The 13,494-nt window shown below is 39.9% G+C and overlaps 4 protein-coding genes across 4 annotated transcripts; 2 read left to right on the forward strand and 2 right to left on the reverse strand.

The window, feature by feature from the left end:
- The first annotated feature begins 530 nt into the window (after window positions 1-530).
- On the forward strand, window positions 531-2,255 carry LOC103452353 (uncharacterized). Its single transcript, XM_070811229.1, has 6 exons — window positions 531-679; window positions 897-943; window positions 1,045-1,145; window positions 1,727-1,846; window positions 1,940-2,026; window positions 2,148-2,255. Exons 1-6 carry the CDS (start codon window positions 531-533, stop codon window positions 2,253-2,255), a joined length of 612 nt encoding a protein of 203 aa, XP_070667330.1.
- A 537-nt stretch (window positions 2,256-2,792) lies between these two features.
- LOC139190361 (uncharacterized) lies at window positions 2,793-6,403 on the forward strand. The gene is made up of 7 exons (XM_070810487.1): window positions 2,793-3,345; window positions 3,548-3,688; window positions 3,774-4,139; window positions 4,791-5,033; window positions 5,291-5,383; window positions 5,653-5,853; window positions 5,960-6,403. Exons 1-7 carry the CDS (start codon window positions 3,022-3,024, stop codon window positions 6,170-6,172), a joined length of 1,581 nt encoding a protein of 526 aa, XP_070666588.1. The 5' UTR covers window positions 2,793-3,021; the 3' UTR covers window positions 6,173-6,403.
- Window positions 6,404-8,970: 2,567 nt separating this feature from the next.
- LOC139190761 (F-box protein At2g17036-like) lies at window positions 8,971-9,453 on the reverse strand. Its single transcript, XM_070811230.1, has one exon. The coding sequence runs from the start codon at window positions 9,451-9,453 to the stop codon at window positions 8,971-8,973; it is 483 nt and encodes a 160-aa protein (XP_070667331.1).
- Window positions 9,454-13,158: 3,705 nt separating this feature from the next.
- Window positions 13,159-13,494, reverse strand: LOC103452354 (probable esterase KAI2). Its single transcript, XM_008391850.1, has one exon. The coding sequence runs from the start codon at window positions 13,492-13,494 to the stop codon at window positions 13,159-13,161; it is 336 nt and encodes a 111-aa protein (XP_008390072.1).

The following is a 13,494-nucleotide window of genomic DNA, read 5'->3' on the forward strand; positions in this document are numbered from 1 at the left end:
AAAACTAAAATGAAAAATGAAAGTTATTTATTTTATATCTAAGTGAGTCACAACCTAGGAGGGTGTCTAGACGAGTCTGGACGGGCTAGGCGGTCTAGATGGGTGCCTCAGTAGGTCTAGGCGCATTTTCTTAATTTTCAAATGTCTAGGTATTAATCAGGATGGTGGTCAACCGCCTAGGGCCTAGGCGGCGCTAGACGGGGATTTTTAGAACACAGCTTTCTATACAAAAGGTTATTTTCCCGAGTTTTACCAAGCATTTGAAAGGGTTTTTTTTTTTTTTTTTTTTTTTAAAGGATACACTTGCTCTAGGAAGCTTTTGAAGTTTAATAAAAAAAAATCCTGCTACTAAATAGAGTACTTTTAGTTAAAGCGCTTTCTAACAAAAAAAAAAAAAAAAAAATTCAGGAAAGAAACATTTTCAAACAAAACCTTAATGGGCTTCAAACTTCATTAAAAATACGGGTAGACTCCAAAAGGCCCAGGATTGTCCAATACGAAGTCCGTGGGCCGGACTCCGCACCGTATAAATGTATCCAAGTTCAAACGGAGGAAGAGCAGAGTTTCTGCGAAAACGATGGACTGTGCCGGCAAGGGACTGGGAACTCGGTGCACGGGCCCACCCACCGGACGATGTGCTCGCCGTGGAGCCGTCGCTTACTGCTCCGTATCTCACCAGGTACTTCTCTCTCTCTCTCTCTTCGATTTTTTGTGCTTTAAGTAAATCATGCAATCGTAATCATGGTTTTAGATTTAATTTAAGATAATAGCAATTTGGGTTAATCTTAATTTCTGTAGAAATGGTCTACCTGGTACATCTGAATTTCTCTGTATTCTATTGTTTTCCACATTGATTCTAATTCCGGTCCGTTATATCTTAATCTTACCATTTGCAGGTTAAATAATTCTTGGGATCTCTCGAATATATTTTGCCCTTGTACTGGTATCGTCCTGTTCATCTTATAAGATAATTTAAGAGAAGTTGATGTTTATCGGTTTATGACTTACACTTGCAGATCCTTTATTTATAATATCAACATGCAGAGCCTTCAGTTACGATATCCGAGTGTTTAACCGGTTGGAAGGAGTACTGTGAGCGGAGGTCCATCCCGCTGCATTCACCTGTTGCATTGCTTCTCCATTGGGTATGATAGGTGTTTTAGTTGAGTGTTAGAATTTGTGTATAAAATCAAACCCGAACAATTTGTAACCAGTTGTGTATAAAATCAGCTTCTCCGTTGGGTATGATTTACTACCATTAGAAAGAGCTTCTTCAGCTTTCTGTCTTCTCAGAGTTGCGTGTGCTTTTCCCTAACATGAACATGCATATAGAGCTTGTTGGGCCTTCGATTCCACAGCATAGGTTGGTTCTATAGTTTGATATGATCTTTTGCTTGGTATTCATATACATTCCTTTTTTATTGAACTTCACTCATGAAGATAAAACAAGGATTGCTTAATTGTGTTTGCACTCTTGTGGAGAAATGATCTCTCATTCATATTTGATTCTGCCTCTACTTTTTGAGATGGCTAGGATGGCGAGATGGTCGCGTTAATCGATTATGCTCATTGCCTTGATTGAGATTGCATTTGTAAATCCTCAAGTGAGACTGTCAGTGGGGATGTACATACTAGTGAACCTTCAGCAGTTACATTGCACCTTAGAAGCGGCTTTTATCATGACCGTTACATGGATATAACTAAGGTTGTATTCTTGTCTCTTTAGCCTTATCGGTTTTCCATTTTGTGGTTTCTCATGACTTCTCAAATGTGTGTAGGATTCATCCCCTCAGTCATTGCTCCAAATGCAGGAATTGCTGCGTATTCAAGCTGGTCACCGACTATTGTCAGTTTTTGATACCTAATCATCTCTTGTTTTGGTTCCGTTATTTTAATCCTTTTCTCTTAATTTAGTTGGTTGCATGGCTGTGTGTTTCAGGGGTTAATAAAGGATATGAACATCCCAGCGGTATTTTCCGATTACTGCAAAGAAGCTTGTCATCTTGGAGCTCGTTGCATAAGCAGCGTAACTTGGCCATCCTCTCAATATCCCTGTGCGTCAACCTTACTCAACTGTTATTATAGTATTGCATTAAACCGCAACTGCTTAATCTGATCATACCAAAATTCTTGCCTCTGCCTTGTAGATTCAGTTAAATCCATTCAGGCAACCGATGGCGGTGGAAGACAGTGTTCTTGTTCTTCCTTTCCACTCAAATTGCTTCCTCTATGGGATGTCAAATTGGTCGGCCTAAAATCATATGCATTGTTTTAAAGATCGCCGGCGCGTCTCTTGACGAAAAGGAGGGCAAGTTATCAAGGTAGATGAGACCCGTTTCGTAACGACGTTCTCTTCAAATGGTGGTCAGTTTGTATGACATCAATTATATACGTTCAGTTCATGATGTATACATCTGTTGTATGCAGTTAGAACTTTGCTGATTAAAAATGTGTTTCTCTTTAGCTTTTTCGATTAAAAATGTGTGCGTGCTTTTTTTTATAAATAATTTTACGAAAAAGTTTTCAAACATAACGTGTTTTTTTATATTTTAGTACATCAATATTTTTTCATTGAGGAGAGGGAAAGTTCAGTAAAACCACAAAATGAGCAGCCTTATTTGGTATCGAATTCGTTATTCACGATATTCGAATTTTAAAGATTGAAGTTATTCTTGATTTTCACGATTAAGGATTTCAGTAAACTTATGGACCAAACGATGTCGTTTCATACTAATCATCCAACGGACGTAACAGAACGTAGCCAGCATTCCCGCGGCTCCCGCCTACGTGGAACGTTGAAACGTCCGAACTAGCCAAAACAAAATCAAGGTCGGTCAATGAAAATCCAAAAACAAACCCAAAATTCCAAAAATAATTTCCAAAAAATTCCAGCAAGAACCAACATGGATAATCACCACCTCTTTCAACTCCATTGTTGACCGACGTCTTCGCTTCACGTCCCCAAATTCTAGGGTTAGGGTTCTCTCTACCGGAAAATCCTAGCCATCCAACCATCAATCAATGTCTCTCTTTTCCCCCACTCCACGGCTGCTATTACTTCTGTTATGCTTGCTAGGGTTAGGGTTTGGGTTTGGGGACGCTCTGAAGGTGCCCCTTAGGATCAAGGACGTGCTTCCGGTTCTGCCAAGGCAGATATCGTGGCCGGTGCTCAACAATTTCCATAGTGCTGTGGATTTGTTGCCTTCTTTTATTGGGGCGGTGACTCCTGATAACAGCTCGATTCAATGGGAAGGGGCTTGCTTTTCCGGTAACCAGGCCCGGCTCGAGTTCACCGAAGGGGATCGGGGCAAACCCGATTTGGGAGGTGGCGTTCTATATCTAAAGGTTCAATCTTTTGCTTTTGTTCTATAAATTTTGAAATTTGTTAGTGTTTGAGTAATTGAATGCATTTCCTACAATTTTTCATTGGTTTTGTTTTCAACTGCGTAAATGGCAAGCTGAAATCAGTTTATGGTATTCATGGTTTGGACTTTAAGTTGTAGAATTTATTGTTAATGGGGATGGTTTATCAAATTTTAATCTGCAGACTTCTGAGGCACACAGCTGGGCCTGTATGGATCTTTATGTTTTTGCAACACCGTATCGTATTACATGGGATTATTACTTCTCTGCTCGAGAACATACTTTGAAGTTCAACTCGTGGGAAGAATCTGCAGAGTTGGAATATGTATGAAATTCATCTGTAATCTGTTTCGATAAGCTAGGAAAACTTATTTGATTCGAGTTGACACACTGTGATGACTGTTGAGCAGGTAAAGCAGCACGGGGTCTCTGTGTTTCTCATGCCATCAGGGATGCTGGGGACAATGCTGTCTTTGATAGATGTTTTGCCTCTGTTTTCTAACACTGCATGGGGCCAAAATGCAAACTTGGATTTTTTGAAGAAGCACATGGGTGCAACATTTGAAAAACGTTCTCAGCCGTGGCAAACAACCATAAATCCCGCAGATGTTCATTCTGGTGATTTTCTAGCAGTTTCAAAGATCCGTGGTAGATGGGGTGGATTTGAGACCTTGGAAAAATGGGTAACGGGAGCATTTGCTGGCCATACAGCAGTGTGCTTGAAGGATGAGATGGGCAATCTATGGGTTGGTGAATCCGGACATGAGAATGAAAGGGTATCACATTGAGGACCTTTGTAGCACATAGTAGTTAAATATAAAGAGTAGTATGTCACAATTTTTTTCAGTATATTATAGTACTAAAGGTTGCACTGTCCTTGTGTTCAAACAGTGTTATGAATTTGAATTGGGTTAAGGACGTACTGTAGCTCATAAAGGAAAAAATGTTGAGGATAGTGCGGCACAAGTCCACCCTATGGTATATAGCTTTAGTAAATAAAGATCACCATGTACATTTCATGTTTTTTTTTTTTGCTTGTTGGGTCTGGATTTTATGGTGTAGGTTTTTTTTTGTTGCCTTTTATCCCTTATTTTCAATTGGTATTGCCCTAGTTTTCTACAAGTTACGGTTTCAGGACCAATTGTACATTGAGTTGAAGCTTATGGAAGCAACTCATTTCGTGGGTTTTGGATTTATTTGGAAGAGAAATTAAGCTAAATGTTTTGGTTATTGCTAAGAGTGGTGATAGTTGAATTAGGATCATAGTGATAAGCATATGATGAGCGTTTGTTTAGGGACAGAATCAAATAGATGACAACCTAGCACAGATTCTTAATTATCTTCAACTTTGCTCAGTTCGTTTCTTTTTGTAGAGTTATTGTGCTTAGTTTTTTTCTTTTTGTAATTTAAATGTATTAATATTGCAGGGTGAAGAGATTATAGCAGTGGTTCCATGGGATGAGTGGTGGGAGTTGGCACTCAAGGATAGTTCTAATCCACAAATAGCCTTGCTTCCCTTGCATCCAGAGTTGCGTGCAAAATTCAACTCTACTGCAGCATGGGAATATGCTCGGAGCATGTCAGGGAAGCCATATGGTTATCACAACATGATATTTAGCTGGATTGACACCATGGCCGACAACTTTCCTCCTCCTCTTGATACTCACTTGGTATGGCATTTACTTCTTTGAAAATTTATAGGGTCTAGTACAATAAGCATTATAGAAATTGTTTGTAAATGAAGTGCAGTCTCATTGTGTTGGATGTCGGTTTATTTTATATTGTTATTGCACATGCGCACACAAGCTTCATAATGCATATTATGATTAGTATCCACACTTGTACTACCTAGGTATGTATGGTTTTTTGGATGTAGCATGTTTGGTTTTATTAAGTTTTTATCCTAAATGGAAGCTCCTGTTTTCAGGTTGTTTCTGTCATGTCTATGTGGACCAGAATACAGCCTGCGTATGCTGCAAACATGTGGAATGAGGCTCTCAACAAGCGGCTTGGTACAGAGGTAACTGTGCTTCACTTGAGGTTACTATATATCATGTTATTTCACATCGTACGCCAGTCCATTTACTTCTTTTTTGTTTTTTTAAGAAATGGAAGATAAGAGGTCTGCTTAGGAATTCTAATTATCTTTTATGTTTATTCAAGTATTTTATCTGCATGCTTCATATTGAATTGTTAGCCGACCCCACTTAGTGGGAAAAGGCTTTGTTGTTGTTGTTGTTGCTTCATATTGAATTGTTTCTCAATTTTCACCTGTGTTTTCCCTTGTAGGGTTTGGACCTGTATGAGATTCTAGCTGAGGTTGAAAGCCGCGAAATGGCCTTTGATCACTTGCTTACAATTCCTGAACAAGATGAATGGGTATATAGTGATGGAAAATCGACCACATGTGTTGCTTTTATTCTTGCAATGTATAAAGAAGCCGGGATTTTCGGTCCTATTTCCAACTCTATACAAGTTACTGAGTTCACTGTAAGTCATTTTGCACTTAATTTGTTTTCATTCGCTTTCATAAATGCACCATGCCAATATTAGTACATAAGTTCACTCTAAGTCATCTTATTGCACTTGCTCGCAGATTCGTGATGCATACATGCTTAAGATTTTTGAGGATAACCAAACCCGCTTGCCAAGTTGGTGCAACGGTAAGGACGAAAAGCTCCCGTTCTGCCAGATCCTTGGTGAATACCGGATGGAACTACCTCTATATAACACCCTAGAGCCATACGCTAACATGAACGAGCACTGCCCTTCCCTGCCTCCTACTTACGACAGACCCACCCGATGCTAAATCTGAATTCCCTCAAGATTTGTACGTCCCACATAGGCATGTATGACATAACTTATCCAGTTGTTGGTGTCTTGAGAAAAAATTCAAAAGACATATGAGTAAGGAGCCGAGCATTTTCTTTCTTTGTTTCTCTTTAGCTAAATAAATGTATATAATTTGTGGATCAAGGAAGGAAATATGTTTACAAACTTTGTTATATCAAAATGGTTTGTATAGTTTGCTTTTTTGGCACATACTGTGTCTGACTTGGTTGTGCAAGATATTTATTTGTTTTGCGTTAAGACATGTAGTCGGAGAGATTCTATCATGCAACCGGGCATACATTCCTCACACACTTCCGTTTATGCCCAAGAGAAACAAGTTTCAACAGCAAAATGAATCAAAGCATGACTTGGAAACGAAGAAATCAACCAACTATAACATCTCAAATCTGTACGACACACACAACTAACCTAAATTAAAAAGGGGAATATCGAAGGATTGTGGGTAACTTCTTTCAATGGTTGCTTGCTGCTACTGCTTTCGGCTCGACTTGTACCTGCCCTTGATCCAATTTAATGCCCAAATGAGCTGCTATTTTAACCCTATTCATACCATTTGATGCCACATTTTTTATTCTTTCAAGCCCTTCTTCCACCTTTTTAGTATGGCTAACCTTGGAGCCGTCACCGGAGCTTGTCTTGGTCTCGGAAACTGAAGCCGAGTCTTGGTTGCTGCTGTACCCTTGATCTGGCTGCGGCGTTCGATTTGGCCCAGTCGATTCCATCCACACTCAGTTGAAATGCAGAAAAAGAGTTTTCTTGGGAGTGAATAGATTTGCTTGTATTCCAAGTAATCACATAACAGAAAACAGAAAGTGTCCCAAAGGAACAGAAGAACCTTCTCTCTTCTCACACACAATTAAACAACTGACGTCGTTGAACCTTCTTGGAAGGTTCCACATTTTTTGTCCGGGGTCAAAGACGGTTCAATTTTTTACGATAAGTCAACAAGAACATGCCCAACTTAATTACCAACAGATTAAATAGTTTATTTTGAAATTATGTTTTCTTGTTAAATAAGCAAATCGGTTTTCATAATTTCGTAGGCTGTTTATGTTATATTTCTTGTTGCAGAAGCGTGCAAGTATGGAGAGCTTCAGCAATACGCATAGATTAATACTGTGTAGGTTAATTAGTTAATTAAGTTTTTTTATAATGTCTTTGTTTCTGTGCATCAGAGCAAGGTGAAATCAGTATGAAATCCGGTATAGTGTTTATATCGTCCTCAATTTAACCACCTTGTTAAACAACGGATGGGTCCCATGGGTGGAATTGTATATGAGGTTTTCCAACTAATTGAATGATGGCGCTTAGAAACAACGGATAGTTCAAACGATTCGTCGTGGATGGATAAATTGTGATTTGATCCAAAGTGCTGGAGATTGTTAGGTATCATGAATCAACTAATTAAGTCGATTTGTGACCAAGAAACAAAGCTCTGTTTGGCCTCGACTAGTTTAAATTCAGTAGTAATATATAAGAAAAAGAATTTGAATCATAAACTGAGTTAAAAGTTGTATAAAAAAACCATAAATTCTTACTCCTGTTCGGATACAAATCAAAAAATCATTTATTAACCAGAGTATAGACAATCGAATCCGTGTACAAAATATACAACAAAAACAACATACAGAAGGTCACAAAAATCAGAGAACGATCAAGCTGTGTAGCTGTATATGTACGTAGCCCTACTGTTTTCCGGTAGTCTTCTGGCACTTGTCCTTGATCCAGTGGAACCCAAATTGAGTCCCGACCTTCACTTTGTTCATGCCGTTTGCTGCAACTGCCTTCGTCTTCCCAAACCCTTCCTCCACTTTTTTACCATATTTCGCCTTTGCACCGCCGCCGGAGCTCTTGGTGTCGGAAGCCGGAAGAGGATCGGGGTTGTAGTCCCACTGATCGGCCCATGAGTTTTCGTGGTTCGGGATGCTTGCCATTGCTCGCTGAGTAATTGTTTCCAATTTAGTAAGTAAAAATAATGATGGTTTTGGTTTGGGAAGGATTTAGGTCTATATATAACCACATATTATATGCTTTGTATGACAGCCTGAATTGAAAGCGCGGTTCTTCCATGTATTTTTAAAAGCGAACACGTTGTTCATGTGACGACGACTCGCTTGATTACAATAAGTGAGGTTCTTCTAGATACAGGAAAATTAATTAAATTTAAATAAGTGAGGTTTTGGGACCTTCTGGGAATTAACAAAAAGGAAATCATTTGGTTAGGAACCGTGGAAGTTGTCAAATATGGACTACTGATGTCGAAGGTTCCATTTCCTACATGTATGTGTATAAATTAATGGATGATGTTTATCTCAATGTACATACAATTGTAATAAAGTATTGAATTATGATAGAAATATATATGATGCAAATCAAGACTTTTGACCTTTCTTATAAAGGAAATTTTATTTAAACCATGTAACTTTTTTCTACCCCAAACTTAAATTTAAATTGTTAATTCTCTATTTTACCGGATTGCATAATTACTATTAAGTACAAAATGAAATTAATAATAAAACTCAAATTTATCAATAAACCCATTAAACAGTATCATCACTTTTTGTTTATCCTACTACCATCCCTTCTATTGTTTTTCTCTGCCGGTGCTTGTTTGCATCCCAAAACACCATTTGTGCTCACGTATCATTATATAAATGAAGGAAAATTAAATTTTTATTGTGTTCACGTGTCATTATATAAATGGAGGAAAATTTTATTTTTTAAGTTAATTTTTTAATACAAGTATCTCACCGCTTATAGTGACACGTAGATCTTCCTCCTCTTCGTCGTCGGTTCTGAAGTTGATCTGGAATCTTCCCCGTGATCGTGTTTGCGAGAGTATGGCTTGTCTGCAGGCCAAGTCCAAGTTGGGGACAGGAAAAACATGTTCTCGGAACTTGGAAGATCCGCTAGCCGCAAGATGTTGCTGCTGCCAGAATCTAAGTTGAACACTCCGAATCGGGATAGCATTCTTGCTAGCTCATGCTTATATGACTTCTCATTCCAAGGCTTGTTGATATACATGCTTCTCCCCTCGCATCCAGGGAAATCCCGACTAGACACGAAGTAGCAGCCGTCATCCCCCAGCACCAATATTCGATCATCCAAAACTTCCGCCCCAAGCTCAACCCATTTCTTCTCATTTGCCTCCAACTTGAAGATCCTAAATCTGTGGCCAACAGTTTTACATTTGTGGTTGTAATCCGAATGTCTATCAACTAAGAGTAGGTCTCCCATCGACTCCACCAAGGGCTTCTTGTGACCGTTGCACGAGTGGTTGGCTAGCGGAGATGCAATCAGTTTCCAGGTACGTTACTGCATAAGAAAATATTTTAGCCTAGAAAGTTTAAAAGTTTAATGAATTTATGTTGTTTTTTTTAATTTTTGAATGGGTGTAAATATAAATTTGTATATTGAATTGGGTTTATGAGGGTAGTTTAGGTAATAAATTTGGGTTTAAAGAGATATTTTTAGTTTAGTAAAAAATAATATGGGTGTAGAGAGTAAGCTGAGTGTAGAAAAATGTTATTTAGGTTCAAATAAAATTAATTTTCCTATAATTCCTTGGCTTGTTTGTGTTCATATTGGCTTATTTGTTTGTTTAATGCCACATATAGAACATTACATGTATACAATCATCTTCAATCAGCGGCTACAATAAGCAATTAATTTGATTCTACAATTGATCTTTCTTCCTGCGTGCTTCTTCGGTTTCGTGGCGGCGGTTGATTTGTTGGTCTTTGGAGGATGATGCGGCCTTTTTCTTCTTCAGTTCTAGGGTTCTTGCCGGTGTAATATCCTAGTTTAGGGTTATTTATGTGTTGTTTGTTTTTTGTGCGGGTTAGGCTCAAAGGCTGGATTTAGGCTTTGTCTTCTATGTTTTCGCAGCCCATCTTTTCTTTTGTGCTTAAATTGTATTTTGGTTTTTGTTGTACTTGTTATTTGTTGGTAATGTAATTTGTTATTTGTTGGTAATGTAATTTACCCTTTGTCAAATAAAAAAAAATAAACATTTGTAATTCTTTGTTGATGCACAAAACCAGAGGTCTTAGAACAACGTAAATCCGACCGTGAATCTGCAAGAAAGTAAATAACACAAGATGTATCGTGGTTCACCCCAAGGTTTGGGTTACGTCCACACTGATATTGTATTTCTGAGAGGATTGTGAGGTAGAGAGTGTGAGGATCTCAAGCCTAAGAATTGGCCTCTGGAAGTGAGGAGGCCCTCCTAATTGTGAGGGTGATGAGTCCTTTTTATAGAATAAGGGCTCCTCACTTATTACATATTTGCCTCTTCCTTTATTACATAATTACATTTAAGTCCCCCGAGTACATGTACGATATCTAAATACGGAGGCCCTAAGTATGGTATAAACAATAGTCCCCCAAGTCTTCAATCAAGAGAGTCTTTTGGCTGGAAACTTGAAATTCAGTCCATGTGTGGGTCGAAGTAACTAGATGTTATCTTGAACTGATGCTCGATGTGAGGCGGTGCTCAATCTGAAATGATGCTCAACTAGAAGTAGCACATGCTGCGAAGCTGCTCGGCTCGTGGCTTATGTTGCCTTGGTTGGCTCGGCTTGTGGCATTGAAGGTGAGTGAGTCCCTTTTATAGAATAAGGGATCGCTCCTCAATACATGAATGATGGGTTAGAGTTGACGCTCTCTAATGATGGTGAGGGAGTCATTTTTATAGAATAAGGGCTCGCTCATCAATACATAAATCATGGGCTAGAGTGATGCTCGCGGTGAAGCGGTTGCTCAGCTGGCGGCGATGCTCTCTAATGAAGGTGAGGGAGTCCCTTTTATAAAATAAGGGCTCGATCTTCAGTACATGAATAATGGGTTAAGAGTGATGCTCGTAGCGAGGCGGTTGCTCAGCTGGCGGCGATGCTCTCTAATGAAGGTGATGGAGTCCTTTTTATAAAATAAGAGCTCGCTCCTCAGTACATGAATAATGGGCTAAGTCCCCCAAGTATTTTTCATAAGGCCCAGTTGATGCCTAATATATGGTACATAATGTAGTCCCCCAAGTCTTTGGTCAATAGAGTCTGTTGGCTGGAGACTTCAAATTGAATCCATGTATGGGCTGAAGTGGCGGTTGTTTGGAGGCGGTATTTGTATACCCTGCACTGAAGCTTTGTAGTGAAGCTTTGCAAGTGAAGCTTTGAAGCTGAAGCTTTTGTAAATGAAGCTTTTGAAGCTGGAGCTCTGTAAATGAAGCTTTTGAAGCTAGAGCTTTTGTAAATGAAGCTTTTGAAGTTAGAGCTCTGTAAATAAAGCTTTTGAAGCTAGAGCTCTGTAAATGAAGCTTTTGAAGCTGAAGCTCTGTAAATGAAGCTTTTGAAGCTAGAGCTTTTGTAAATGAAGCTTTTGAAGCTGATTGACAAGAGTGATGCTTATGAATGTTTATGTTGATTGACATGAGTGATGCTCATGGATGTTGACATGAGTGATGATCATGAATGTTTATGTATGATTGTCATGAGTGATGTTCATGAATGTTTATGTATGAATGACATGAATGATGCTCATATATAATTTTGGAGTACTGGACGTATTTTTGATCACCTGGTTGGTGATAATAGCGGCAGGTTGCCGAATAATTTTGGGAGTACTGGGCGTACTTTTGATCACCTGGTTGGTGATAATAGCGGTAGGGTGCCGAATAAATTTGGAGTCATAGGGCCTGGCTTTTTTGGGCATACGAGCCTTCGCCCTCCATATGACATTCCAGCCCATTATTTTGGGCTTGCCGTTTTTTTAATTACCCTCTGATGGGGTTTATACAGATGTCTCCGAAAGATAATAAAAATAAATTACATCATTAAAAAATAAATCTGACCTTTTGCTCAATGGGTCACGCCCATAATGCTATCACCACCGCGATTATGTCTGCTTCTTTTTATCTTCTTTTGCTTTCTGCTTTGCTTTTGTGGGAGTGGTTGAGCTGTCTGAGGGATAAATCCATGCTTTTCCTTTTCACATGCAAACATACTCACATGCAGCCTTTCTTTTTCTTTTCACTTTCTGCTTTGCTCTTTTCTTTTTCTCTTTTTCTGAAATATTCTTTAATAACATCATCTTTTTCTTTTTCTATTATGTTTCCACTGCCTCTCCGATTTCTTGAGTATGGGGTCCTCTGACTCGAGCACATTCTCACCATTTTCGTTGTCAGTGGTGTTACCCTACTCATTCAAAACTTGACCAGACAGCAAAATATATGACTCAAACTCCCACAGTGGGAAAGCATAAGAAAGATCATAAAATACTTGGGGTCGGACACGTAATGATGACAACAGAAATGGAGTCCTGTCCATGCACTCGGGGTGGGACACGTAATGATGACAAAGTAAAATAAAAAAGAAAAAAAAAGAATCTTATCTGAGCGGTAAGTCCATCATTCTGTCAGCTGCAAAGGTCTTGAGCTGCTCAAGAACGGAGATATTGGAAACGACAGACTGAACCGCAGCAGCAGAAGCATCGGAAGAAGCAGCCATCTCGCACCTCACTCCTCTTTGAATTTGGAGCTTTCGGCTCCTAATAGGCCTCATAGAACCCACCAACCAGGAACCGCTAGAGGTCCTGGACGACGTGGTTGCAGACGACGATGAAGATCTCGCTAAAGGGTCTTTGCATAGTGATTTCCCGCTCCAGCTTGAGCTCTCTCATCTCCTCCGTTTTGAGAGCCCGCCTTCATGCAAGCAAACCCCGCAATAATCTCCTCCTTGATCCTCTCTTTCCCCAGCTGGCGCTCGGTCATCTCGTCGTAGACGGACCTCGGGTTGTGAAATGGGTCGAAGACGATGATAGAGTAAGCGCTGGCGTCTTCGGCGAGCTTGGCTTGCTCGAGGGTGTTAACTTCGACAATGGCGCTGCTGCGAGGAGATCTGGAGATTTGGTTCCTGACTGAAGTTGTACTGCAGCGCGGCCATGGCTGGTTCAGAGAGAGTTTTGCGAGGGTTGGGTGACTGCAGCGATGACGCAGACCATGTCGGAGGCGGAATGGACGACAAAGATGCATGACTCGACATGAAGCTCCTCAAGAATGGCGAGAAGGTCGTAGGTGTAGCCGAAGAGGGTGGAGTAGCGCTCGAAGTCGAAGTATTCAGGGTTGGTGGTTCCGGCGCCCATGTTGTTGTACATAACGACGCGGTTCTCGTGGACGAGGTGGGGGACGAGGTGTTTCCAGACTGATTGATTGGTGCCAAAACTGTGGGCCAAGACTAGAACTTGCTGACCCAACCCTAAGACCCGCGCGTTATGAGCTTCTTCCAT

The sequence above is a fragment of the Malus domestica genome, chromosome 13 (assembly GCF_042453785.1).
Source record: "Malus domestica chromosome 13, GDT2T_hap1".
Lineage (NCBI taxonomy): Eukaryota > Viridiplantae > Streptophyta > Magnoliopsida > Rosales > Rosaceae > Malus > Malus domestica.

Excerpts from the sequence above, each read along its gene's own strand:
- LOC103452353 (XM_070811229.1), top strand. The coding sequence starts at position 531 with ATGTATCCAAGTTCAAACGGAGGAAGAGCAGAGTTTCTGCGAAAACGA. Across the intron at positions 1,146-1,726 it reads TTGCATTGCTTCTCCATTGG|CCTTATCGGTTTTCCATTTT; the intron begins GTATGATAGGTG and ends TTGTCTCTTTAG. Across the intron at positions 1,847-1,939 it reads CAAGCTGGTCACCGACTATT|GGGTTAATAAAGGATATGAA; the intron begins GTCAGTTTTTGA and ends TGTGTGTTTCAG.
- LOC139190361 (XM_070810487.1), top strand. The coding sequence starts at position 3,022 with ATGTCTCTCTTTTCCCCCACTCCACGGCTGCTATTACTTCTGTTATGC. Across the intron at positions 5,384-5,652 it reads ACAAGCGGCTTGGTACAGAG|GGTTTGGACCTGTATGAGAT; the intron begins GTAACTGTGCTT and ends TTTCCCTTGTAG. Across the intron at positions 5,854-5,959 it reads TACAAGTTACTGAGTTCACT|ATTCGTGATGCATACATGCT; the intron begins GTAAGTCATTTT and ends ACTTGCTCGCAG.
- LOC139190761 (XM_070811230.1), bottom strand. The coding sequence starts at position 9,453 with ATGGGAGACCTACTCTTAGTTGATAGACATTCGGATTACAACCACAAA.
- LOC103452354 (XM_008391850.1), bottom strand. The coding sequence starts at position 13,494 with ATGGAAGAAGCTCATAACGCGCGGGTCTTAGGGTTGGGTCAGCAAGTT.